At 42.8% G+C, this 27,620-nt stretch overlaps 1 protein-coding gene across 1 annotated transcript in view; it reads left to right on the forward strand.

The window, feature by feature from the left end:
• The window catches only part of zdhhc8a (zDHHC palmitoyltransferase 8a), a 47,468-nt gene extending 20,105 nt beyond the window's left edge, over positions 1 to 27,363 (forward strand). Inside the window, exons 3-10 of the mRNA XM_088319874.1 lie at positions 9,662 to 9,783; positions 10,942 to 11,099; positions 14,116 to 14,288; positions 14,367 to 14,469; positions 16,021 to 16,112; positions 18,858 to 19,048; positions 19,906 to 20,018; positions 24,431 to 27,363. Coding sequence (XP_088176000.1) covers positions 9,662 to 9,783; positions 10,942 to 11,099; positions 14,116 to 14,288; positions 14,367 to 14,469; positions 16,021 to 16,112; positions 18,858 to 19,048; positions 19,906 to 20,018; positions 24,431 to 25,378 — 1,900 coding nt within the window. The 3' untranslated portion in view covers positions 25,379 to 27,363. The remainder of the gene's footprint in view (positions 1 to 9,661; positions 9,784 to 10,941; positions 11,100 to 14,115; positions 14,289 to 14,366; positions 14,470 to 16,020; positions 16,113 to 18,857; positions 19,049 to 19,905; positions 20,019 to 24,430) is intronic.
• Positions 27,364 to 27,620: the final 257 nt, after the last annotated feature.

The following is a 27,620-nucleotide window of genomic DNA, read 5'->3' on the forward strand; positions in this document are numbered from 1 at the left end:
CAGCAACGTGCTATACACATTCATCTTTTTCGGCCAATTGCAGGCTTTGTTTCGCCCCTTTAGCCAATGCCAGCCTGTAAATGATAAAAAGGATCCGCCCCTTGACCTCCGAATAACTTTAGCCAATAGTGATCCATTCAAATGATGATTGACACATTGGTTAGCCAATGAAACGCCGGTAAATAAATCCCAGCATACACCGCGTACAGCTTGGCGTTCGGGGGAAAATCGAGTCGGCGGCTGCTTGCCTTAGTTGCGAGACTTTGCGACTTAATATTGATCCATATATAAGACGCACTGTATTATAAGGCGCATGGTCAGCTTTTGAAAAAAATAAAGGCTTTTAGGTGCGCCTTATAGTGCGGAAAATACGGTAAGTCCTATATCGGACTGCTGGACTGCGTTTAGCTTGAAAGTTGCGCCATGTGCCATTCTTTTTGCTATTTGCATGATGAGGATATGTCTACGCTAATTTAATTTGTGCACAAGCTAAGAAGTTGCAGTTTAAATCTCGCGGTAATACTCATTAATATTAACGAAAGAGCTTTTACGTGTTGGTAAAACTCAATAGTCATGTCGCCAGTACGCGAATCAAACAATCCGAGCAAGGGACTGTCTGCTGTGCTACTGACCCACTCCGAGGATGAGCAGCTTACCCTTTGATTTAATACAGCTCTGCCGTCCGGCTTTTTTATTAGGACGGCGTAATGAAGTGTCCTTCCCCGGGGTCCAGATGGTCTTCGGGTGGGCCCGACAGGGTCCATCTCTGTCTCTTTTTAATCTGTTTCTTAAGAAATGAGTGCAATGATTTGTCACTGTCGCAACAAGATCCTATTTGATGGTGTCAAACAGGCGGCCCGCGGGCCAGATCAGGCCCGCTAAGGGATTGAATCCGGCCCGCGAGACAAAACTCAGAGAAGCGCAAGAGAAAAACAAGCTGCAGGTTGAAATATCTAAACTTGATGTTGCCAAAGCCAGGTGCCTCGAACAAAGACACTGTACTTGTATTTATTTCTCTTTCTCTCTCTTTCTTTTCCACCCCTTTTCTTCCACTCTGTCTCTGTCTCTCACTCTCTGTGTCTCTCTTTTTCTCTTCCTTTGTTGCTCTTTGTTTCTTTCTCTCTCTGTGTCTTTTTAACTTCTTTTGCTCCAACTTCTTTTTTTTTCCTTTTCTCTCTTTTCTCTTTCTCTTTTCCTACCCTTCGCGCTTTCTTTTCTCTTTCCTCTCCTTCTGTCTTTCTATTTCTCTTTGGATTTCTTCCTTCCGCTCCCTTTCTTTTTACCCCTCTCTCACGACTTTTTATCTTTTTTGTTTCTCACACTCTCTCCCTCTCTCTCTCTTTCTTTGTCCCCCCCTCTCTCCGTTTCCCTCCCTCTTTCTCTTATTTCTTTATCTCGCTTTTTCATTTCTCTTTAATCTACTAGTCCGTCCCCCGAGAGAATGTTTGTCCACCCCTGTTCTATTTGATGGTGATTAAGCTCGCTGGAATACAAATTATTTGTTTTCTGTTGTTATTATCCAGCAACTCACAATTATTTTATATCTACGGAGCGTTGGGAATTAAATATTAAAATGTATCGTTCACCAAATAGATCGAATTAGTTATCTGACTCCATTAACCAAACTCAACCTAGTTCACCCAACAATGCGCGCTCATTTCCTGATGGAAAAGATGAACAAGAAAAGCCGACATTTTCACTCCATCGAATACGGCCGAATTAGTCGAAGTAGTGTCGTTGAAGACTCTGAGGAATCCTCTCTTCAAGTCATCTCGCTTCTCCTCTCGGCCCACGTCTTTCCGCAAGATGGTGTCCCGGCTCCTCCCATGGGCGCGCCAACGAAGCCCCCTGGGCTCCACCATCTCGGAGAAGTCAAGTCAAGTCACATTTATTTATATAGCCTTTTATCACAAAAATGTTTTAAAGGACTGCACAGGATTACAATGACACAATTGCACAATTACCTGATAAACCAGCAAGAGCGCCGCGATGTCTGGACCAACCAAAACAACAAAGAGTGTTTCTCCAAACAATGCCTGCCGTCCTCCGTTAGAGTACTGTTATCAACAGAACTAGACAAAATATTCTGCATTCGGAACGGCGTGACCTGTCATTGAACTAAAGCCCACTCGGTGAAAATCTTCATTACACTCAATAAATGTAACTTGTATTCAATCGTATAAAATCCTTTATAGTCAACTGTATAAAATCCTTCAGGAGTATCGTATCCAAGCTAAATTTTGCCATTAATTAGTTGGATAGCAACAGTAGCTAATCACAGTATCGTTCTTACTTGCAGTATCTAGTTACAGTAGCTATAGCTGCTTCGTTAGCTAGCGGCAGACGCTCTCTGTTTAGTTTCCAAGTTATGGTATCTTCCTGGCTAGCTTTGGTCTCCAGCCGGCTTTAACGTTTGAGTTAAAAGTTTTAACGTAGCCTAAGTGAGAATAAGAAAAAAATGTAATCTGGCTGCTAAGTACAGTAACTAGTCACAAAACTATTCTGATTTGAGTATCTAGCTGGTTACGAACAGAAGCTGAAACCTTCTAGTCAGCTAGTTACAGCATGTCTAGACAGTTAGTTAGCAACAGTAACTATCTATTTAGCTAGTGTCAACCTAGCTTTTAAACCTTAAGCAAGCTTTTAGTGCGAATTCAAAAAGTTATTATAGCTATGCGTGCTTATTTTGTTTGCAAGTGATAGTATCTGTCTGGCTATTTAGCTACAGTAGCTGTCTTGCTAGCTTTAATGTTTGAGTTCAAAGCTTTACCTTTAACTGAGAGTTAAAGAAGATTTAACCTTTGAGAGCTATATCCATCTAGTTAGCTACAGTAGTACCCGGCTACAGTTTTGCCAATCAGAGAGCTAGCTAGCAAAATGATCTTTCTAGCTAGCTTTACATTTGAGTAGAACGCTTGCATAATCCTCGCTTTTCTCCAAAACAAATTTCAATGCTTTTCTTGGTGGGAGAGATGCTTCCCATTGATTGGAATAGCGTGTACTCTGATTTTAACTTTATTTTGAAACTTTGGAATAAATGTCCTCAACTGCATTGCTTCTCTCCAGCTCATTTTTTTCAAAGTCCGAATACTCTGTCTAGTCCCAGATCTATCTATCGTTCTATCTTTCGTTCTATTGTTTTATCTATTGTTCTATCTATCGTTCTATCATTTTATCTATCGTCCTAGTGCTCGTTCTATCTATCTATCTATCTATCTATCTATCTATCTATCTATCTATCTATCTATCTATCTATCTATCTATCTATCTATCTATCTATCTATCTATCTATCTATCTATCTATCTATCTATCTATCTATCTATCTATCTATCTATCTATCTATCTATCTAGCGTTGTAGCGTTCTATCTAGCATTCTATCGATCTAGCATTCTATCTCAGGTTCTATATTTTTTTTCTATCGTTTTTTTTCTAACGCCTATCTATCGGCCTATCTATTGTTTTATCGTTCTATCTTTTGTTCTATCGTTATATCTACCTTTCGTTCTACTGTTCTATCTATATGTTGTTCTATCTTTTGTCCTATTTATCGTTCTAACTGTTGTTCTATCTAGCGTTCTATCGATCTAGCATTCTATCTTGTGTTCGTTAGTTTTTTCCCATCATTTTTTTCTATTGTCTATCTATCGTTTTATCGTTCCATCTATCTTTTGTCCTATCGTCCTAGCTATCTATTGTTCTATCGCCCTATCTATCTATCTATCTATCTATCTATCTATCGTTCTATTGTCCTATCCATCATTTTATCATTTTATCTATCGTCCTATTTATCATTTTATCATTCTATCGTTTTATCAATCGTCCTATTTATCGTTCTATCTATCTATCGTTCCATCTATTGTGCTATCTTTTGTCCTATCATTCTATCTAATTATAGTTCTGTCGTCCTATTGTTGTATTTATCTATCTATCTATCTATCTATCTATCTATCTATCTATCTATCTATCTTTCCCTCTCTCTCTCACTCTCTCTCTCTATCTATCTTTGTATCTATCTATCTTTCCCTCTCTCTCACTCTCTCTCTCTATCTATCTTTGTATCTATCTATCTTTCCCTCTCTCTCGCTCTCTCTCTCTATCTATCTTTGTATCTATCTATCTATCTATCTATCTATCTATCTATCTATCTATCTATCTATCTATCCCTCTCTCTCGCTCTCTCTCTCTATCTATCTTTGTATCTATCTTTGTATCTATCATTCTAGATCTAACTAACTAACTAAAGATCTATCTATCTATATCTATGGTATCTAACTATGGTATCTATTTATCTTTGAATCTTTGTATCTATCTATCTATCTATCTATCTATCTATCTATCTATCTATCTATCTATCTATCTATCTATCTATCTATCTATCTATCTATCTATCTATCTATCTATCTATCTATCTATCTATCTATCTATCTATCTATCTATCTATCTATCTATCTATCTATCTATCTATCTATCTATCTATCTATCTTTCTACCTCGGGTTCTATCGTTTTTCCTATCTTCTATCTATCAGCCTATCGTTTTATCGTTCCATCTATCGTTCCATCTTTTGTTCTATCGTTCTATTTATCTATCTACCTATCTGTCTATCGTCCTGTATATCTATCTAAATGAGCAACGATATACCCTACACTGTATTGTAGCGTACAACACAGGCGTTACCGACTATCCACTGTGAGGATTCCACAATGGCCAGCCAGAAAGGGCCCTTAATCCATGGTTGGTAATCCGGTGGGGAGGGCTTGGATTAGAGGGTTTGCATCTGGCATGGCACCAGCAATGGGGACCCCTCCCCCACCGCCTCACCCACCATTACCCTCTCCCCCACCAATACGCTTGACCGAAAACCACTCACTCAACAACACAGTATTTCTATTATCCCAATATTCCGGTAGTTTTCCGTACTCCTACTGTGCAACCAGATTACTCGGCCCCCTCATCTAATCTCAAATACTGACATCACCAAACCACCATGCACTTTCAAGATGAAACCGCAACCAATATCATCTTTTTAACATTGCATCGATTTCTTTAGTTTCTTAATCCAACGCGTAACCACACGTGGCTCGCTAAGCAATTAGCGTATAATCGGCAGATTAATCACCAGTGAAAAAAAAAATGGTGTCGCTAACGCTGCCCTGAGGGACCCCCGTCCATCGGGCTCTAATCCCCCTGATGTGGGAACAGTGATGAACACGCCGTAATACTCGGTCATCTTTCACTGTAAACAATTACTTTTGGGATCCGCCGTGGGAATAAACCAGATGAAGATTATTCCCCCCCGCCCTTAAAGTCTTTGTTGTGGACCTGATTTGTGTTAACCTGAGTAAGGAGGACTATTCAGGAGGGACACTCTGGGTTGGTACGGGACCTGGAAATCTTCGAAATGCTTGAATTTTAATGAATTTTAGGGGAAGTGGAAGTAAATGCATGAAGTTGTTCCCATTTCTCATGTTAAGTGTTAGGGCTAGGGTTAAGAGCTAGGGTATGTTTGATATTCTTGCTATGTTTTTAGGTTGGGTTGTTGGGCTAGCTTCAAATAAGGGTTTTAAACTTATGGTTACAAACAGGGTTGGGTAAGGTTACTTTAATTTGATTACTTTCAATTACTTTTGGATTACTCCAATACCAAATATGCTAATAAAAGACGAAAGAAACTAAATATGAATAAAATGACTAAATTTTGTGCAGGCTTGGGGAGTAACGGAATACATGGAACGGCAAAAATGTTGTCGGCAAGCTGTTTGGATTTATTTTCATTTTGTTTCTGTCGCATTTTATGTTAGTTTTGCCGGAGATCAAAGAGATCCAAGCCAGGAGAGAAAGCTTACCACGTGTTGTGAGTCATCATTTTATTCAGATTTAGTTTCTTTTGTCTTTTATTAGCATCTTTGGTATTGAAGTCATCCAAAAGTAATTGAAAGTAATCCAGTTAAAGTAACCCTACCCAACCCTGGTTAGGGCTAGGGTCAGGAGCTAGGGTATGTTTGATATTCTTGCTATGTTTTTAGGTTGGGTTGTTGGGTTAGGATTAGGAGCTTCAAATAAGGGTTTTAAACTTATGGTTACAAAACAGGATTCATTCTGTAATAAAAGTAAGTGGTTACCAGGGAAAGTAACTATTTCCATTACTTTAAAAACGTACGTCAAAGAATTGGAAATTTCCTAAGCAGCATTCGAGTCAGTTGAATGGAGAAGAACAGACAGGGGTCAGAAACCAGAACGGAAACAGGATCCAATTGCGTAACGTTGACCCCAAGTTTTTATTGAAAGAAAGAGGAAGGGCTGCGCCCACGATCCGGTGTTCGCTGGACACGGGGGGCAAGTTGCTCTCGGACTTGGACTGTGATCCAAACACGGAAGTGGATCTTCCGTAGCGAGCCATGGCAGTGTCAGGGACGGAAAAACTGGTTTGTATCCGGGACTGAGAAGGCAAGGTGAGGTCGGGGACGGAAACAAGTCGTAAGCCAGGACGGGAGAGCAGACGTGGTCGGGGACAAAACAGGTCGTAGCCGGAGACAAATGGGAGCAAAAACAGGACATATGGGAGTCAGGGTCGAAAAAAACTTGCCTTGTATACACAGAGGTTCGCAGACGGACTGACAACAGGGGACTGACAGGACTGGGTTTAAATAGGGACAGGTAGCCAATCAGAGCCCGCAGCGGTCGGCGCCAAATGAGCGGGCACAGGTGATTCACATCGGTAATCATGACAACAGATAGTTGTGTTATAGAACTTAGTAATATTTATTGCACCTCACTGGCAACAGATTTATCCTACAATTGAAGTAAACAAAAATAAACAATATCATAAAATAACAATCTGCTGTAAACAGTATAAAGTGAGAATAATGAATTCTATCTAACTTGAATAGTCTGTTGTTAAGTTGAGATTTCCGACTATTTTCAGAGAACCGGCATTTTTGGCTCGCCTCACTAAAAATAGACGGCTCTTTCAGCTCCCAAATGGCTCTTTAGGTTGTTTTTATTGTTTAATCCATATATTACCATTTATTATGTATTATTACGAATCATTTAAAAAAGGGGAAAATGAAGCAGAATTAAACACAAAAAACACACATTTGTCATGAACCGAAACAGGATCAGGACCCAAATGCATGAAAGACAGGAAGCCAGAGACCACTGAGATTGACACCAATTGCCGAAGCAGATATCGGACAGATGGGGTCGATACCGGACAGGACGGGACAGACAGGATTGATATTGAAACAGGATATCGAAATCAAACAGGACAAACTAGATGAAATCCAAAACTGGAGAGCATAAGCAGGACAAAAATAGGCAGGAACAAAACTGGAAACTGATATTAAACAGGACAAAATGAACGGGAACAATACCAGACAGGAAACAGAACCGAGTCGGAACCCACGTCTTGCAGAGGTTTGTTGACAGACTGACAAAGGAAGAGTGAGAGCACTGCGCTTAAACAGAAGGGATGCCAATCTGTCAACGAGATGCAGCTGGCGCCACACGGGCGGGGCCAATTGGGCGCCATGGCAACCGTGACAAAATTAAATTGTTATAAATTTACAAAGAAAAAAATTACATTCAAACATTTTTTTTATACTTAACAAATTTAAAGTCAACTGAACAGAATCCCTGTAAAAAATCCATTTTGAGCAATGACAAGAGAAAAATAGTGTCTCGACAGGAACCGACTCTTGATTGGTCGGTAGCCGGCTACCACTTTCAAGAGTGGGCTAAAAGAGATGTTTTGTTCAAGATCAACATAAGTCGGGGTGCTCAAATTTTTCGCAAATCAGCCCTCATTCGCCTTTTCTTTCGGCGCATTAAGTCAAGTCAGGTCATGTTTTTTTGTTTGGCCCTTAACCACAGGGAGTCTCAAAAGGCTGCACAGCCCACAGACTATTATGACACCATCCCCTGATCTAAAACCTACATGAGGGCAAGGAAAAACTCAAAATCTTCAACATGAGGAAAATGAGGAAATCTTGAGAAGGGACTACACATGAGGTCATCCTCCTTTCAGGATGACCAGGTTGCAATGGATGTTGCAAAAACAAATAATACTCAGATATTGTTAACTGTCAAGAACCAGAACAGGATCAGGACCCAATCGTGTGACGTTCTCACACAAGCCTTTGTTTTACGGGAAATGGGGAGTCATGCACGTTAGGTAGCCGGTCTGGCGTGGAAAGACAGGAAGTCAGAGGCTGACGAGATCGATTCGAATTGCCCAAGTTGATACCGGACGGATGGTATCGATACAGGACGGGACAGACGAGATATATAGCGAATCAGGATATCGAAAATAAACAGGAGAAACAAGACTGGAACAAAAACAGGAGAAAATAACAAACAGGACAAAAACAAACAGAAACAAAACTGGAACCCGAAATTAAACAGGACAAAAATAAACGGGAACAATACTGGACTGGAAATCCCAACAGGAAAACAGGACCGAGTCAGAACCCATGTCTTGTAAACCAGCATTTTCAGAGCAAAGGCTCCGGACCGGAACATAGTGGGGAATTAAAATCTGAAAAATATGAGGGAGCAAGTTGGTGCCTTAACCTTCAAATCACATCTTAAGCTAACAGGGAGCCAATGCAAGTTAGCTTAAATCAGGGTCATGTGATTAAACTTGCTTGCCTTAGTTAAAAGCCTCGCTGCAGCATTTTGTACCAGCTGCAGGCTTTTAATTTTGGACTTTGGGGGGCCGGAGAGTAGTACATTACAGTAATCGAGACGGGAGGTAACAAGCGCATGAAATACAATTTCTGCATCGGACTGAGACAGCATAGGGGGACTGGGAGAGCAAGGCGTGGTCGGGGTCAGGTGTCAGAAACGAGTCGGAAGCCAGAACCGGAGAGTAGACGTAGTCGGGGACAAAAAGAGGTCGTAAGCCGGGACGGGAGAGCAGACGTGGTCTTGATCAAAACGGGTCGTAGCTGGAGACAGACGGGAGCAAAAACATGACAGGAGGGAGTCAGGGTCAAAAAAGGCGTGCCTAGTATACACTGAGGTTCGCAGACGGACTGACAACAGGGGACTGACAGGACTGGGTTCAAATGGTGACAGGGAGCCAATCAGAACCCACGGCGGTTGGCGCCAAATGAGCGGGCACAGGTGAATCATATCATGACAGTAATCGCTATCTAACTAGATGGTAGTCTATTTGGAATAGTGACATAATCCCAAAAGAGGTGATGTAAACAACTCGGAGGAGAGCAGAAACCCGCTTTACTCAAAGTAACGCGCCGCATTCGACCATCAGTAACGGGGACGGTGTTGCAACAGCGGGAAACGTACCGAGTTAGATTACCTGTCACAGACCAGAAACGGACACAGGACTCAATAGCGCTCGTTTTCTCAGTTTTCGGATCGTAGATAGGCGGGAATGACAAGTTGCTGGCCGGGACTGGAGCGCAAAGGCGGTGTCAAGTTCGGAAACAAGGTCGGCAACAGGAGGCTGGCAGGTAACGGGGCGAAACAGATCAGGTAACAGGCAGGTAGAACGGGGCAAAGTCAGGTCCGGAAAGAGGTTGGCAACGAAGATCAGGCGGAGAAAAGCAGGGGGAACAAAGTCGGACGTAAAGGCTTACTGAGCTGGTGGCAACAGTTCGCATAACGATCTGACGGCTTCCTCTTGGAATTTTTTAGGTGCCCGTGGCTTGCAGCGACCATCTGCCCCGCCCTGCCACCATGCTGCGCCGTCCTTTTCCTTTTCGTCTTGGCCAACTTCACCATGGCCACGTTCATGGACGCCGGCGTTCTTCCTTTGGGTAAGTCAACAACCTACATCACGATTGTCACATCGTGAACCCCACTTTGAAGGTTTCAGTTTCGGGGTTCGTACGGGTGCTTGAAATCCTTAAAAATGATTGATTTTAATGGTGTGTTTTCAACAGGGTTCCTACAGATTGATGTGATAGGCATTGAATTCATTATTCTCCTTTACTTGGGGGCTGTCAAAGCTAGTTTATTTGTGTCACCCTGGTTGGGAATTAATTATCACCGTTCACCAAATTGTTCGAATTAGTTATCTGACTCCATTAACCAAACACAACCTACATTCACCCAACAATTTATGCGCGCTCGTTTCTTGATGGAAAAGATGAACAGCAAAGCCGACATTTCCACACGGGGGCATATTTAATTTCTTTAACAATTTAATTAAGAGTACTCCATCGAAAACGGCCGAATTAGTGACGGAGGAAGCCTTTTTCTCAAGTCCTTTAGCTTTCTCCTATTGGCCATCTTCTCCCCGCATAATGGCGTGCCGACTCCTCCCATGGGCATGCCAAGGAAGCCCCTCCTGGGCTTCACCATCTCGTAGAAGAGCGTCGCGATGTCTGGAATACTCAAAACAACACAGAGCATTCCTACATGATCAGGGCCCCTCTGCGTCTGGATGTGCTGATTATCTTATCAGTTCTTCGTCCCGTTCCCGCCGTTCCTGTAAACAACATTTTTTACTAGGGTGCCCTGACCTCGCACCACAGCCCAGCCAGTGAATATCTTTTGCATTAAATGTAATTTGTATTCGATCGTACGAAATCCTTTATAGTCAGATGTATAAAATCCTTCACCCTTAATCACAGGAAGTCTCAGGGCTGTTTAGACTACAGACTATTATGGGGCCAAATCGTATTTTCCGCAAGAAAAATTCTCATATATCTTTTTAATGCATACAGTACTCCATTATTACCCGATAGAGCCCTTTTCATGTTTGTAAACAAGTGAGCTGAGCCAAGCTGCATTATCGAAGCAGAATGGCAGAATTCATGTCAGTTTATAGCAGTCCATTGACACAAAGAGGTCATAGTATATGGATAGGAACAGCTCAAAATAGCAGCAAGATAGCGACTTTATGGAAACATGGAGAAAATTGTCCTTGAAAGTGCTTGAATTTGGCCACCCTGTATTTTGTGATCCGGCAGCCGACGAGGACGAGGACAAGGACGAGGAATTGCGAGCGCCCCTGTACAAGAACGTGGACGTTAGGGGCGTCCAAGTCAGGATGAAGTGGTGCGCCTCTTGTCACTTCTACCGGCCGCCGAGATGCTCCCACTGCAGTGTGTGCGATCGTTGTGTGGAGGTGGGTCCAGTCCCTCTTCTTCGTTTATTTTAGGGCTTTTATTCGGCATTTTCAGCGTTCCTGCGCCGTCTTAAACCCTTCAATAAGTCTCAAATTAGATAACCGCAAACGAAGGCCTTGCAAAGGTCTTAAATTTTCTTTACAAGTCATCTCCAAACAGAAGAGCAGCTTCAGCGACAGACTGTTGTCACAGTCTTCAGAGAGGGATTGTTTTACTGTTGACTTTTGTTGTGAACAAAATATTTGAAGTGCAGTTGCATATTTCTACTTGACCAGTTGCCTCAGGTTGTGAGAGTTTGATTTAATTATTTTACACTGCACTGTTAAATGCACGTTATATTATTGAAATGTTTCCTTTTGTTATGAAAAAATTACTTGAAGCACAGTGGGCTATGTCTACTTGACCAGTTGTTCTCAGTTAATTTCTTCCCCTCACTTTATATTGTTTGCTGCTGTTTGTTATTTTATGATATTTTTTACTTATTATTATTGGTGCACTTCAAGTGTAGGATAAATCTGTTGCACACGAGGAGCAATTAATACTGCAATAAAAAACATCCTACTGTGAATGACATGCGAATAACGAGTGAGAGGAAGGGAGAGCGAGAGACAGAAAGAGAGATGTCATAAATCAGGTTAATCCTTTCTCCACGTTCTTTGGAACTCACTGGAAATTCAATTTCTCCGAGAGTATTATTAAAAAAAGAAAAGCAAAAAAAGGTTGCATATTACCTCTCATAAAGCAATTCTCTTTGTTCAGTTCAGAGTCGGTGATACAAAACCTGTAGTGATGCTAAAGGGAGAAGTAAAGTCCTGCTTATTTGTAAAGCCCTTAATCATAAGAAGCTGTACAGATGACACTATTATGACACCATCCCCCGATCTAAAACCTGCTCTCGATCTACCGGTCGATCTACGTTCCTACCCTCACCTATGGTCATGAACTTTGGGTCATAACCGAAAGAACACGATCCTGGATACAAGTGGCCGAAATGAGTTTCCTCCGCAGGGTGGTTGGGTTCTCCCTTAGAGATAAGGTGAGAAGCTCAGTCATCCGGGAGGGACTCGGTGTAGAGCCACTGCTCCTCCGCGTTGAGAGGAGCCAGTTGAGGTGGCTCGGGCATCTAATAAGGATGCCTCCTGGACGCCTCCCTCAGGAGGTGTTCCGGGCATGTCCCACCGGCAGGAGGCCCCGGGGGCGACCCAGGACACGTTGGAGAGACTATGTCTCTCGGCTGGCTTGGGATTGCCTCTGGGTCCCGTTGGATGAGCTGGAGGAGGTGGCTGGGGATAGGGACGTCTGGGCTTCCCTTTTAACGCTGCTGCCCCCGCGACCCGACCTTGGATAAGCTGAAGACAATGGATGGATGGATGGATGGATGGATTCTGATTGGAGGATAGAATAAACCACGTGCACGTAAGAGTATTCTGGTTCAGACAGGAATAACATTTTTAAATGTGGTGTATAATATTGGTCGCTAGATGGCGTGCGAGTATGATAAATGAGCAATAGGGATAGTGAAACTTTGTAAACACAATGCATCTCTGTGAGAAGAAAAGCAGGGAGGGTCAAGGTCATCTTGATTAGCCAGCTAGCAGGCCTCATAGTGGCTTTCAAGTCCTATCTTTTTAATCAGAGGAACATCCCTTGCTGCCTGTGAACTTAATCTCCTATCCTTGGAGGCGTTTGCGAAATCGTAAAACCACACACTTATTGAGCACTATAGAAATAAAACGTATAAAGATATAAGAGTATAAAAGTATATATATTGGGTATATAATATAAAAGGCACATTTCGACCATAATTTCTCTTACAATAAAGCCCAGGACCAATGAGTAAAACCTCTGGTTGAGCTGTAGGAAGTTCTCTGCCACCAACGACTTGATATCCATCCATTATCTGCACTGCTTATCCTCCGTAGGGTCGCGGAGTTGCTAGAGCCCATCCCAGCTATCCTCAGGCAGTTGGCAGGGGACACCCTGAACCATGACTTGATATCTGAAAAGGGGATTTACAGGACTTGTGTCATCAGGGGACAGGGAAATGTCGAGCTTGGTGTCATCAGCGTAACTATGGAAGTTGACTCTGATAATGTTGTGGATTATTGGAGTCGAGCTTGACATAAGGAGAACGCATTAGTTTAAAACGGGAAATTCCCGGCTTGTTTCTCCCGAGTGTAAATGTCAGCGAATGTTATTGATAATCGCCTTGGGCTGCCAAGGAATAACATTCTTCTTTGCCAAGTTCTTCTTGGTGGGGAACATGTGGTCAAGCCGACCCCAACAGTTCTTGGAAATTGGGAAAATTGGAGGACAAAACATTCTGTCTGGTAGCGTAAATTTTGAGATAAACACGTGCGTCATCACAAGGGGGACGGGCGAAAGTAATACGAGATGTAGCAGTAGCTCAGTAGGTAGAGCGATCGTCTTGGGATCAAGGGATCCCAGTTCGAATCCCGACTCGTCCGTGTTTCATGTCGAAGTGTCCTTGGGTAAGACACTGAACCCCTAATACCCCCAATAAGCAGGTTAGCGCCTTACATGGCTGCAAGGCCACTATTAGGAAATGTGGAGCACATTGTAAAGCGCTTTGGGAAGTCATTGACTTGAAAAGCGCTATATAAATGCAGATCATTTCATTTCATCTTAGGATATAAAAAGCCAATTGTCTCTGAAGACGAAGGAGACCTCTATTTTGTACGCTGATGAAGATAATCAAACAAGCTCTCCCTCTCACGCCAAGACTTCTCTGCATCTTGATTTAAATATTTCGGGGCATATTTTTCGGGCTGTTCCGGGAATAAAAAGTACCTGGCTTAAAATTGAACCTTGGGGAACCCCACATGTCGTTTCATGGGTTCTGGAGGAACATGCATCCAGTCTGTGAGATAGGAACCAAACCAGTTTAAAAGAGTACCAGATAAGAAGGAAATTCGAGTAAGGATATGAGAATCCTCACAAGGAGAAGTTTTAAAATCTGTTTCCCTTTGACTATCCTTCTTTGTCCCCACGCAGGATTTCGACCACCATTGCCCGTGGGTGAACAACTGCATCGGGAGACGCAACTACCGCTACTTCTTCCTCTTCCTCCTGTCCCTGACCGGTCACATGGTTTGCGTTTTCAGCCTGGGCCTGATCTTCGTGCTGCACCACGCCGACCAGCTTTGGAAGCTGCACTGCACCGTCACGTATCCTTGTCGGGGGTCTCGAATGGAGCGCTCCTTCCACGGGAGGGGCCGCGTTTTCCTTAAGGTCTTTGCAAACAGTTTAGTGGTGATCGGCATATCGGGTTTGTTTCTTCTTCCTGTGCTGGGATTGACGGGCTTCCATTTGTTCCTGGTGTCCAGGGGACGCACTACCAATGAACAAGTGAGTTTTTTTAAGTCAGTGAGAACTAGAGGCCAAAAACATAAACATTCTTTCGGGAGCCAGACTACAGGGTTTGTTCGGGTGCTTGAAATCCTTAAAAAATGTTTGAATTTTAATATTGTGTCTTCAAGGTCAGGAAAATGCTCGAAAAGGCTTGGAATTGTTGCTATTGCCATGTTTCTCGGCAGTCTGACTCGATCAACTACACAATAAATTAAGATGTTTTTTTTTAAATTGTGTGAAAATGACGCCAACACTCCAGCTTGTCAATATGAGAGATAGATAGATAGATAGATAGATAGATAGATAGATAGATAGATAGATAGATAGATAGATAGATAGGTACTTTATTCATCCCCATAGGGAAATTCACTTTGGGAGTCATGTGAAACGTCACCGCCCCCTACTGGTCGCACCCAAGAGGACAGCTCTATTTAGAAAACCGGCTCTAGATAGATAGGTAGAGAGAGAAAGAGAGAGAGAGAGAGAGATTGAGAGAGAGGGGGAGAGAGAGAGATACCTTATTCATCCCTGTAGGGAAATTCACTATGGGAGTCATGTGAAGCTTCACCGCCCCCTACTGGTCGCACCCAAGAGGACAGCTCTATTTAGAAAACCGGCTCTAGATAGATAGGTAGAGAGAGAAAGAGAGAGAGAGAGATTGAGAGAGATTGAGAGAGAGGGAGAGAGAGAGATACCTTATTCATCCCTGTAGGGAAATTCACTATGGGAGTCATGTGAAAAGCTTCACCGCCCCCTACTGGTCGCACCCAAGAGGACAGCTCTATTTAGAAAACCGGCTCTAGATAGATAGGTAGAGAGAGAAAGAGAGAGAGAGAGAGATTGAGAGAGAGGGAGAGAGAGAGATACCTTATTCATCCCTGTAGGGAAATTCACTATGGGAGTCATGTGAAGCGTCACCGCCCCCTACTGGTCGCACCCAAGAGGACAGCTCTATTTAGAAAACCGTCTCTAGATTGGTAGGTAGGTAGGTAGAGAGAGAGAGAGCGAGAGCGAGAGAGATACATTATTCATCCCTGTCGGGAAATTCACTATGGGAGTCATGTGAAGCGTCACTGCCCCCTACTGGTCGCACCCAAGAGGACAGCTCTATTTAGAAAACTGTCTCTAGGTAGGTAGGTAGGTAGGTAGGTAGGTAGGTAGGTAGGTAGGTAGGTAGGTAGAGAGAGAGAGAGATTCGTTATTCATCCCTGTCGGGAAATTCACTATATGAGTCATGTGAAGCGTCACTGCCCCCCTACTGGTCGCACCCAAGAGGACAGCTCTATTTAGAAAAAACGGCTCTTTTTGGCCCGCCCCTCAAACGGCTCCTCACATTTTTTATTTATTTTTCAATAATATAGATTATCAATAATAATAAAACTTTATGCACCAAATTAGTTTGTAATTAGTAATACCCAACACCTTTAGAATCCGTTCCGTGTTTGTAATCAAGTGTGACGTAACCATATTTGAGTTTGACACCCCTGACTTAGATCATGGCTTTGATATTTTGGAATTCTCTTTGATATTTTTTGGATATTCCTGCAGGTGACCGGAAAATTTCAGGGAGGCGTTAATCCATTCTCACGAGGTTGTTGCAACAATCTGGAGTCCCTGGTATGCAGTCCCATCGCTCCCAGGTGATACGCTTTTATCCATTATCCTTTTTTTATGATACCTTTGAATTTGAATGATATTTTTAGGACTATTTGCATGTCTTTTGTATTATTATTATTTTTTTATGATACTAGTAGTTGACGGATCCTTTAAAACGTCCTGGGGCCAGGCTCTGTATGTTTTTTTTTAACAGCAATTGCACCTCCAGTACACTAGGGGGCAGCGGCACTCTAATGATAAGAGGGTTTCTTCTTCTTCTTTTTTTGTCGGAATATTATCATTTTGGTGCCATTATTACGGATAAATCATTGGATTATAATATCAAAACACAAGAAATCATATTTTTTATTTACCTATAAATGCAACAACACATAACTGTTACGGGCTTATTATTTTAACGCAGGTGTGCGCAGTTGCACCACTCCCCCCAGGCAGCATCTATGTATCAGTATCATCTAAGGATGTTTCCATGGGTGTTACGAGTGAACTATAACGTATATAAAAGGCATGGTGACGACTGGATGCTAACTAGTGGATGCTAACGGCTACATGCTAATTACTACATGCTCACGAGTCATGCTAAAGGCTACATGTTTAGGAGTTATGCTAACAGCTGCATGCTAATGAATAGATGCTGACGAGTCATGTTATTGGCTATATACTAAAGGCTTTTGCCAACAGCTACATTCTAAAGAGTAGATGCTAGCGGCTAAATGCTAAAGACTACATGCTAATGACTGAATGTTCACAGGTCATGATAATGGCAACATGCTAACGAGTCATGCTAGTGACTACATGTTAATGAGTCATTTAAATACATGCATGCTATCAAGTCATACTAATGAACTTATGCTAATGAGTAGATGGTAACGAATCGCACTAAAGGCTTCATGCTCACAGCTGCATGCTAAGGTGTTGATGCTAACGAGTGGATGCTAAAACTCAAGCAGGACATGCGGTTCTTGAGGACCGGGTTGGCCACCCCTGTGCTAAAGGCCCTTTGCTACATGCTAAAGACTACATGTTGATGGCTAAATGCTAATGAGTCATGCAAGAGGCTACACGTTAAGGAGTCATGCAAATAGCGTCATGCTAACAAGTCATGCTAATGGTATTTTGCTAATGAGTGGATGCTAACAAATCCCGCCAATGGCTACATCCTCACGGCTGCGTACTAATGTGTCGATGCTAACAACCACATGCTGGCTACATGAACATGACTGTATGCTAACGAGTGAATGCTAACAGCTGCGTGCTAACAACTACGTGATAGTGAGTCATGCTAAAGGTTACATGTTAACGAGTCATGCAAACAGCTGCATGCTAACAAGTCATGCTAATGGTATTTTGCCAATGAGTCTAACGAGTCACGTCAATGGCTACATGATCACGGCTGTATGCTAACAAGTGAATGCTAATGACTGCACGCTAACAACTACATGCTAGCGAGTCATGCGATAGGTTACATATTAAGGAGTCATGCAAATAGCTGCATGCTAACATGTCGATGCTAACAACCACATATCGAGTCTTGCTAGAGGCTACATGTCAATGAGTCAGACATATAGCTACATGTCATGCTCATGGGCTTTTGCTAACGAGTCACGCCAATGGCTACATGATCATGGCTGTATGCTAACGAGTGAATGCTAATGACTGCATGCTAACAACTACATGCTAGCGAGTCATGCTAGAGGCTACATGTTAATGACTCGTGCAAATAGCTGCATCCTATCATGTCATGCTCATGGACTTTTGCTAACGAGTCACGCCAATGGCTACATGATCACAGCTGTATGCTAACAAGTGAATGCTAACGGCTGCTTGCTAACAACTACATGCTAGCGAGTCATGTCAAAGGTTACATGTTAACGAGTCATGCAAATAGCTGCATGCTAACATGTCATGCTCATGGACTTTTTCCAATGAGTTGATGCTAACGAATCACGCCAATGGCTACATGATCACGGCTGCATGCTAATGTGTCGACCACATGCTAGCGAGCTAAATGCTAACAAGTTTAATGCTAACGAGTCATGCTAGAGGCTACATGTTAATGAGTCATTCAAATACCTGCATGCTATCAAGTAATACGAATGAACTTTTGCTAATGAGTAGATGCTAACGAATCACACTAAGGGCTACATGCTAACAGCTGCTTGCTTATGTGTCGATAATAACGAGTGGATGCTAAAGGCTTCATGCTAATAACTACATGCTAACGACTAATCGCTCACGGCTCATTCAAATGGCTACATGCTAACAAGTTGAACTACAACGGGTCATGCTGGAGGCTACATGTTAATGAGTAATGCTAACGACTGCATACTAACAATGGGATGCTAAAGGCTACATGCTGATGACTACATGCTAACGACTACATGCTAACGGCTAAATGCCAACAAGTTGAATGCTGACGAGTCATGCTAGAGGCTACATGATTAGGAGTCATGCTAACAGCTGCATGCTAATGATTAGATGCTGACGAATTATGTAATTTGGCTATATACTAAAGTTTTTTGCTAACAGCTACATTCTAACGAGTAGATGCTAGCGGCTAAATGCTAAAGACTACGTGCTAATGACTGAAGCATGCTAACATGTCATGTTAAAGGACTTTTGCCAATGAGTTGATGCTAACGAGTCATGCTAACGGATACATGCTAATGACTTCATGCACACAAGTCAAACTAATGGCTACATGCTAAAAGTGCCAGAGCCCACCCCCAAGAATTCTCTAATCATTATTACAATGCCCCCCTCCCCAGATATTCGTCCAGGCCCCCCAAGAAGTCTGTGATCCACATCCAGACTCCCTTCCTGAGACCGGAACCGGGCGGGCGCCGCTCGGCCGAAATGGACGGCAACGGCAAAGCACCCGAAAGGCGCGACGCTCCCCCTCCGCTGCCTCCCAAACCGGAACACGGGCTGCTCAAGAGTCACCTGGCGGCCGTAGAACGTAAGGAGACCCAGAGAAGCACAAGATAAAAAACAACTGGGGTTTGCGCAAAGCCACTGGGGCTGTATTACTTTCTATCTCTTTTCTCTCTCTAAATCTCGGTCTCTCTTTCTCTTCTCTCTTCCTCAATCTCTTATTTTGTTTTCTCTCTTTATTTCTCTCTCTTTTTCTCCCTCTTTTTTCTATCTATCTGTTTCTATTTCTCTTTCTCTCTCTCTCTCGGTTTTTTCTCTCTCTTTCTCACTCAGTCTCTTTTTTCTCTCTTACTTTCTCCCTTTCTCTCAGTGTCTTTGTTTTTCTCCATCCTTTTCTCTCTCTTTTTTCACTCACTCTTTTTCACTCTCTCATTTTCACTCTGTTTTTTTATCGCTTTTTGTTTATCCTGCTCTTGCTTTTTCTCTTTTGTTTTCTCTTGTTCTATCTCTTGTTCTCACGCTCTCTATTTCTCACTCTCCCTTGTTCTATATTTCTTGTTGTCCCGTTTTTCTCTTTCTTTCTTTCTCTCTTTCTTTCTTTCTGTCTTTCCGTTTTTCTGTCTTTCTTTCTGTCTTTTTGTCTTTCTTTCTTTCTTTCTTTTTTATGTCATTCTGTCTTTCCTACTTTCTTTCTGTCTTTCTTTCTTTCTTTCTTTCTTTCTTTCTTTCTCTCTTTCTTTCTTTCTCTCTTTCTCTCTTTCTTTCTTTCTCTCTTTCTTTCTTTCTTTCTTTCTTTCTTTCATATTGAAGTTCATCCTAGTGGTCAAAAGTGAATGACATGCCAAATAAATCTGTCGGGCGAAATTGTTTTGCAAAATACTGTGACAAGTTTTTAGATAATAGGTAAGCCAACTGTAATGATGTATTTCTTTACTTTCCTAGAAATGGGCCATCACACAAAATCCATTATCCCCGTCTCCATACCCACCGTGCCCCAGCTGCGACCCGTCCTGGAGGCCATATCCCGAGGATCGTCGCCCATCCCTCCGGAGCAGGTGCTTTTCTATCCCTTTCTTATTCTTTTCACCCGAGGATGTTTGGGAGCAGAAGTAAGATCGTTTGCAGGACCCAGCCCGAAGAAAACCACATTTTATCTTTGAGGACTCGGGAGGAGGAGAGGTGATTTAAATCCTGTTTTTGGTTACAAAATCTAAGCTAAACAAGACAGTAAACAGACATTAACCACATTTTCTGTACTGTGGGGCACACCCCAAGAAAATAATAATTAATGATTCTTTTTTGTCACCTATAGGGGGCACCAGACAATAAGGTGCATTAAATTAAAACTACTGTAATGGCTAGGGTTTTACAAAAAAAGGAAAATGCATACAATTTCATAACATTGGATTATCGAACCCAAATTACAGCGTGGATACTATCCACTGGACCACTAGGGATAAAGATGACGCATGAAAAGGCTGTAGGGATGTTTCTAGCTTTAATTTTGAAAATCGTTAGGATTGAAACAAATTATTCCATACTGCAATAAATTAACAAATTTTCCTCTAGGTGTTGCTTGTACTCCACCAAAAACCTTTTATTTTTCTGAAAGATGCTAGAAATCCCTACACTGATAAAAAAAAAAAAAACGTTATTACTTTGAGTTCTTTGATTTCTGATATTAATTAATAATCCCCCAAAAATAGAATCAATCATTAACCAGGCTGATTGAAATTGGACACACAATTTATTAACACAGAGAATCAATGATAGAAAAAAGAGGGGGGGTGAATTTTGGAGTTTTCAAACGCTGAAAGACTGCAAGTTACGAGCACAAAAAGAAAGTTTCCAGCTATGATGCTAGTCGATTTGGGGAGATTCCCTTGTCCAGAAAAAACCTGATAATTCCCAAGAACCAGCAAACATGGAGTTTAATCCGGAGAGATTTGGTCTCTTGCTCCGGATGGTCGCAACGTATTGCCCACGTGTTGATCTTAAGGCCGCACTGCCAAAAAAGAGCGAGGCTATCGATCAGCTACTCTTTTTATATGGACCCAGGGACGCTCGACCAGACCACAACGCTTTGAGCGTGGTCTTAGATATCTGATCCCACCAGTATCAGATGACGGTGTTTGAAATGGCTAAACTTGTTTAGAAAGCCAAAAAGTGAGAAATTTGCGTAATGTTCTGTACTTGAGAATGTCCTGCCAATCATTATAATTACGTACGGTAAAATCCTTATTTTATCAATACATAGCCTTTAATGTATTAATTACATTCAAAACTTTCAGATTTCATTATGATACATGGTGAATCGGTACGTTCGGGAACTGTCCAAAAGGGGACGCCGTCGTTACATTCATTCCAAAGTTCTGAGTTATTGGAACTGGGCAACTGTAATTGTTTTGTTAACATGGGGGAAAAAAAGGTATTGGAAAGTCATGTTTGTGCCAGGCTTATTTGCTCTAGAAGGCATTAGTTCATCATCACACTATTTTTAGTCACAGTACCAAATTGTTGATGTTATTATCGGGCCGTACCGCCAGAATATTGTCGGACATTAAAAAGTCCTACTGAAATACAGTATTGTATCACCGGCTCGCAAAGGAGATTCTAACCTAAATGTCAGCGAGAGAGAAGCCCAACCTGACCCGAACGTAATGATTGACATTTTACTCACAACCAGGCTGTCCGTCATTTCACCGGGTTAAAAATGTGGCCATAAACCACAGCAGCAGTATATCTTTAAGAATCCAGCGCAGTACTTTAAGAGAGAGAGGGAGAGGCAGAGAGACAAAGAAAAACAATAATTGCTCGTCATGCCTCATAGAAATTGTGTTTTTTAGTATCTGCACACTATTTCAGAATAGATTTTTCGAATTTTATGTATATATATATATATATATATATATATATATGTAGGGCAGCACGGCGGCGCAGTGGTTAGCGAGTGTGCGGCACAGTTCTGAGGTCATGAGATCGAACCCCCTGTGTGGAGTTTGCATGTTCTCCCCGTGCTTGCGTGGGATTCCTCCGGGCACTCTGGTTTCCTCCCACATTCCAAAAACATGCATGTCAGGTTGATTGGCCTAACCGAAATCTACCTAGGTGTGAATGAGCGAGCGAGTTGTCTGTCCCTGTGTGCCCTGCGACTGGCTGGCAAGCAGTTCAGGGTACCTAAGAACTGGTGCAGACCAGGAGAATCCAACTGTTTAATTACAACAAATCATCGCAAATTCTGCCAAGTGCTCTGAATGTCAAAGTGAAAAAGTTAAATGAAGCAAGGGTACTATGACTCCCTTCGGAAGCCAAATGCTTCGTCATCTAATTAGTGACATGCACTGTCCCTATGGAGTGAGATCGCAATTTTGGCAAAATCAGCGGGGAAACGTCGACTACAGAAAAGCACACATTGAGCCGCGATCAAGACATTTGTCTGCGCAGTAGTCAATAATAATTATTTGGTTAATAACATATAAATGGGAGCACAGCGGCACAGTGGTTAGCGCGTGTGCGGCACAGTTTTGAGGTCATGAGATCGAACTTCCTGTGTGGAGTTTGCATGTTCTCCCCGTGCTTGCCTGGGTGTCCTCCCACATTCCAAAAACATGCATGTCATGTTAATTGGCCGGTTCAAATTGTCCCTAGGTGCGAATGAGTGAGCAAATTGTCTGTCAATATGTGCCCTGGGACTGGCCTGCAAGCAGTTCAGGGTGTCCCCTGCCCACTGCCTGAAGATAGCTGGGATGGGCTCCAGCACCCCCACGACCCTACTGAGGATAAGCAGTGCAGATAAGGGATGGATGGATGGATATATATATATACAGTAATCCCTCGGTTATCGCGGTTAATGGGGACCGAGACCACCCGCAAAACCTGAAAATCCGCGAAGTAGCGGCGCCCCTTCAAAAATGCTTAAAAAAAACGTATACAGGTATACAGTATACCCCTCCGCCATTAAACCGAAGTGATCGCTGGCATGATGGCAAGGAGTTATTGAGTGACTCATCCAGAACTCCTTACACTGAACTGAATGGACCAAAACATGACCCGCAAGTGTAGCCATGTCTTACATCATCAATTTACACGGAATAGGACTACCTTCTGACAATAACAACATACTTTAGCTAGCGGCATCGAACGGCTTTTACACCAAATCTCTCGCAACTTACACAACAGCCGCCTCGATTTTCCCCCGAACGTGGAGTAGTCCGCGGTGTATGCTGGGATTTATATACCGGCGTTTCATTGGCTAACCAATGTGTCAATCATCCGTTGAATCGATCGCTATTGGCTGAAGTTATTCGGAGCCTTGGATTGGCTAGAGGGCCAAAACAAACCCTGCAATTGGCCGAAAAAGATGTGTCAATCATCCGTTAAATCGATCGCTATTGGCTGAAGTTATTCGGAGCCTCGGATTGGCTAGATGGCCAAAACAAACCCTGCAATTGGCCGAGTTTAGCAATGGCGTAGCAAGCTTAGCAAGCTTGCTAAAGTACACCATAAAGAAACATGTTTTATTAGTCTGTATTTGCAAATATTTGACTCTCCTGGATTTACTTCACTCACGGTTGTAAGAAGACCACGATTGCGTATCATTATTAAACGTGAGAACTTAGGTGAGCTATGCGGCTTTATATTTTCCCGGTATCTTGTTTTAGAACGATCTCGATGTTGCTGTGATGAGTGGAGTGAATTCAACTCAATTCCAAGTGTTTATTGTCATATGCACAGTAAAGTTGCGAGCGAAAAAGAAAATAGAAACTAAGGAATGGTTGGCATTTCTTGAATTCCAAGACTTTAACCTTCCGAAAGATATTTGAAATGACGCATTTAATTGACATCGTACAGACACTGTTTCCGTATATGTCTGAGACACGTATTTGCTTCTTTGCAAGCTTTGGGAATGTTAAGGGGGTAATCAGTTGGACTGAATCATCTGACTGTTTTGTCCACGTTCCCATTGTAGCGCCTTATAATCCGGTGCGCCTTATCTATGGAAGATATAGGACCCAAAACTATTTTTTGGGGGTGCGCCCTATTACCCGGTGCGCCCTATAGTGCGGAAAATACGGTACTTACGTCGCGTCGCTGATTTCCTCCTCGATAAACTGAGCGCCACATAAGAAGGGGGTGAGGTGGGAGGAGTTGAAGGAGGGGGGGGTGAGCGAAGCGGTAACTCACCATGACTAAGCATTGTGTCAGGGCCTCCCCCTCCCCTTCACAATAAGAGTGTCCACACCGTGTCCTCAGTTGACATAAGCTCGCGCTCAATGGCGTCAATACATGCTTTTATTGAGAAGGTAAGGTATATTTTTTAGACCCGCAAAGCTCTAAACCCGCAAAAGTAGAACCGCGAACTAGCGAGGTTCCACTGTATATAAGTCAGCGAGAGAGAAGCCCAACCTGACGTTGTAGTCCTGAACGGAGTCCTATCTAAACGTCTTATTCTGTCCTCGATTCTCAGTTACTGAAGACCAGCGATCCACCAGCAGACAGCAAGAGTCCAAACCACCGCCCGGAGACCAACGGAAGCCCCTCCAGGGGGTTGTTGCCCCCACCCATGCCCCCCCTGCAGACCGGCGCCCTCTCCGGCTCCATGACCCTTAGTTCCCGTTCACTGGGCTTCAAACCAGGGGTCCGCCAAGTGAGCGCCATGTCTGACCGCAATGGCAGCAGCTCCTACAGTAGTCTCATCACCACTTGTGGGGGCCCCCCCATAGCGGGTTATTTTATTACCGGGGGGCCGGAAGTGGCCCCCCGCGCTTACAGCCCCGTCTTTGTAGGCGTGGCCCGGCATTCCCCTCAGCCCAGAGACCTCTCGCCTTCTCTGCAGGGGCTCTCGTCCAGAGACCCCTCCCCCTCCTTCGTGGGGTTCCTCCAACGGGAGCCCGGCCTCCTGTCCAGGGATCTTACTGCCAAAACCCTTCGAGACAGTCTCCGGGACGTGAGTCCTCAGACGTCCCGCTTGGACGGCCTCATCACGGCAATTCAGGACCGACGCGAGACGGAGGACGGGGGACGGATGTTCCGCCTGCAAGGCCGATCCCAAGCCCTGTTCGGACCCGACGCAGGGGTCTACGATATCCCCTGCAGGAGGAGCTTGCCCCTCGACCCCGGCCGGTCGCAGGGCGCCCGGGGGGCCACCCCGCCGGCTTACGGGTCTCGGGAATTCCTGATGAGCACGGGGCTCCTGGGTTACGGCCCCAGGACGTCACCCTTGTCCAGTTCGTCCACATCCACCCTGGCTCGAGGACCTAAAACCAGATCTTCCTCCCCGGGATACCGCCCCCCTGAGAGAGTGCCGGGCACAACCTGCACCCTCCCCCGTTTGCCCCCGTCCACCATTCCTTCTTACGCACTGTACGGGACTGCCAAACGGCCCTCGATTACCGCAGAGGGGAAGGACTCTTGAGGTCCCTGTTTTTGTAGTCCCTCTAAAAACAGTTGGAAACTGAAAAATACATCCCATTTAAACGGTTTTAGAGTGCAAAAATCGCGTATGAAGTAAAAAAATGAGGAATTTGTTCCTTTTTTTAATCACTCACAGCAAAAAACAGAATATCCCGTCGTCTCGTCTTGGTTAACCGTAGAAAACTTCATGCTAACAACTCCATTCGGCTTAAAATGTGACATAAAAAAAAAAGCTTTTAAAAACATTGTCTTTAGGTTTTGGGGGTGATGGACCCATGTGGGGGAAGCAGGAACTAGAGGCAAGGGTGCTCAAAAAGATGAATGAATGAAAAACTTTCTTCGAACATCAAAATAAAAACAGAACAAAAACAAGAACTCAACAACAAAATCGTGTTACATAATACGTTCAAAAAGAGGATACTTTAGTTTGTATGTGTCTGATGTGTGTTTTCCAGCTCAATTTATTTTCTATTATGACCCCTAAAAACTTATTGCAGCACCATCTATTTTTACTTCTAAATCTTGATTTGTCTTACGATTACCAAAGAATATTACTTTTATTTAAATTTAAAGATAATTTATTTATATCCATCCATACTTTTAGGTTAATCAATTCACGATTAATGCAGGTTACCAAATCAATATAGTTATCATTTGACTAGAAAATGTGAGTGTCGTCTGCAAATATTACTATTTTTAATAGTTTTGAAACATTAAAAATATCGTTAATATATAAATGAAATAACTTGGGACCCAGGATAGAACCCTGTGGTACTCCACAACATATGTCCAAGTATTCAGATGACAACTCTCCCATTTTTACATATTACTTCCTCCCCGTCAAATAAATTTGAATCCATTGCAAAGCCACGCCCCTGTTGCCATATCTTTCGTTTTTTTAATAGTATATTATGATTAAGACGGTATTTAATAACAAAATGAGGTACAAAGTGACAAACGAACAAGGGTTCACAAATGAACGAAATGTCCAAACAAAACAACAAAAGGCCAAAACCGGAAATGGAAAAGTCAAGTCAAGTCAAATTTATTTATATAGCCCTTAATCACAAAAATGTCTCAAAATACTGCACAGGATTACAATTACACCATTACCTGATCTTAAACCAACATGCGGGCAAGGAAAAACCCAAAACCCCAGCGTGAGGAAAAAAGAAGCCTTGAGAAGGGGCCTCACAAGTGGCAATCCCCCATCCAGGACGACCAGGGTAGAAAATTCACAGGAATAAAGTAACAAACTAACATGTAGGTACAAAACTACAAAAAAAATCCAAGGAAGAAACCAGAAACAAAAAAAATACAGACCTGGTGTGGCATTGGAATGAAAATGACCTGATCACGTGTACTGTTCGAAATGTCCTTATAAAGAGGTGAGGACAATTAGGGACAGGTGTTTGCATATTGGACACTCTACTCAGTTCTAAACGGAATCAGCGCCCCCTGGGGGTAGGAGGCACACCAGACCCTGAGGTAAGCCCCTCGGCCGCTCCGGGGACAAAGAGCTTCATTTGTCCCGTTGCTGCACCCCCTGGAATTTTTCTTTTGGGCTGTCTTTCATTCTACTCCCATCCAGGTCTGTTTTTTGTTTCTTGTTTGGGACATTTTCTTAGTGGTTTAGTGCCACTTGTTAGTTTTTTACTTTATACCTTGCATTGTCCGTTTTCGGTTTTGCTCTTTCTTTCTGGTTTGGACTTTGTCAGGTTTGGTTTAGTTTGGACTTTTTGTTGTTTTGGTGAACCCCTGTTTGTTACTTTGTACCTCTGCTTCCCCCGCATGGGTCCATCACCTTCAAAAACTTAACAATGGCACCTTTTTTTCATCATCTTTTGGACTCTCCCTTGTGTGACAAGAAATATTTGATGTCAGTTTGACTTCAAAACTCTTTCTTTTTGTGTTTTAATATCGTTTTGTTTCTTTTTGAATTTGATAGTTGTTTATATGAAGAATAAAAATATTCTTTCACTCTCATGTTTTTGTGTTATCTTTGTCGAAAACAAGTTATGATTTAACGTATTGATATATTATATAATATTTATAAGGATTTTGGGAATGACTGATGGCGAAAGTACAATATAATGATATTCAGTGCAGTTTTCGAATTTGGTATATAGCACCCTCTAGCGGACGAACATGAGAAAGTCTTTTTGCTCAATCTCTAAAATATTTAGTGCAGGGGTGTCAAACTCATTTGAACTCTGGGGGCCACACGATAGAACAAACATTCT

This window comes from Urocampus carinirostris, chromosome 16 (genome assembly GCF_059441175.1).
Source record: "Urocampus carinirostris isolate Australia breed hairy pipefish chromosome 16, RoL_Ucar_1.0, whole genome shotgun sequence".
Lineage (NCBI taxonomy): Eukaryota > Metazoa > Chordata > Actinopteri > Syngnathiformes > Syngnathidae > Urocampus > Urocampus carinirostris.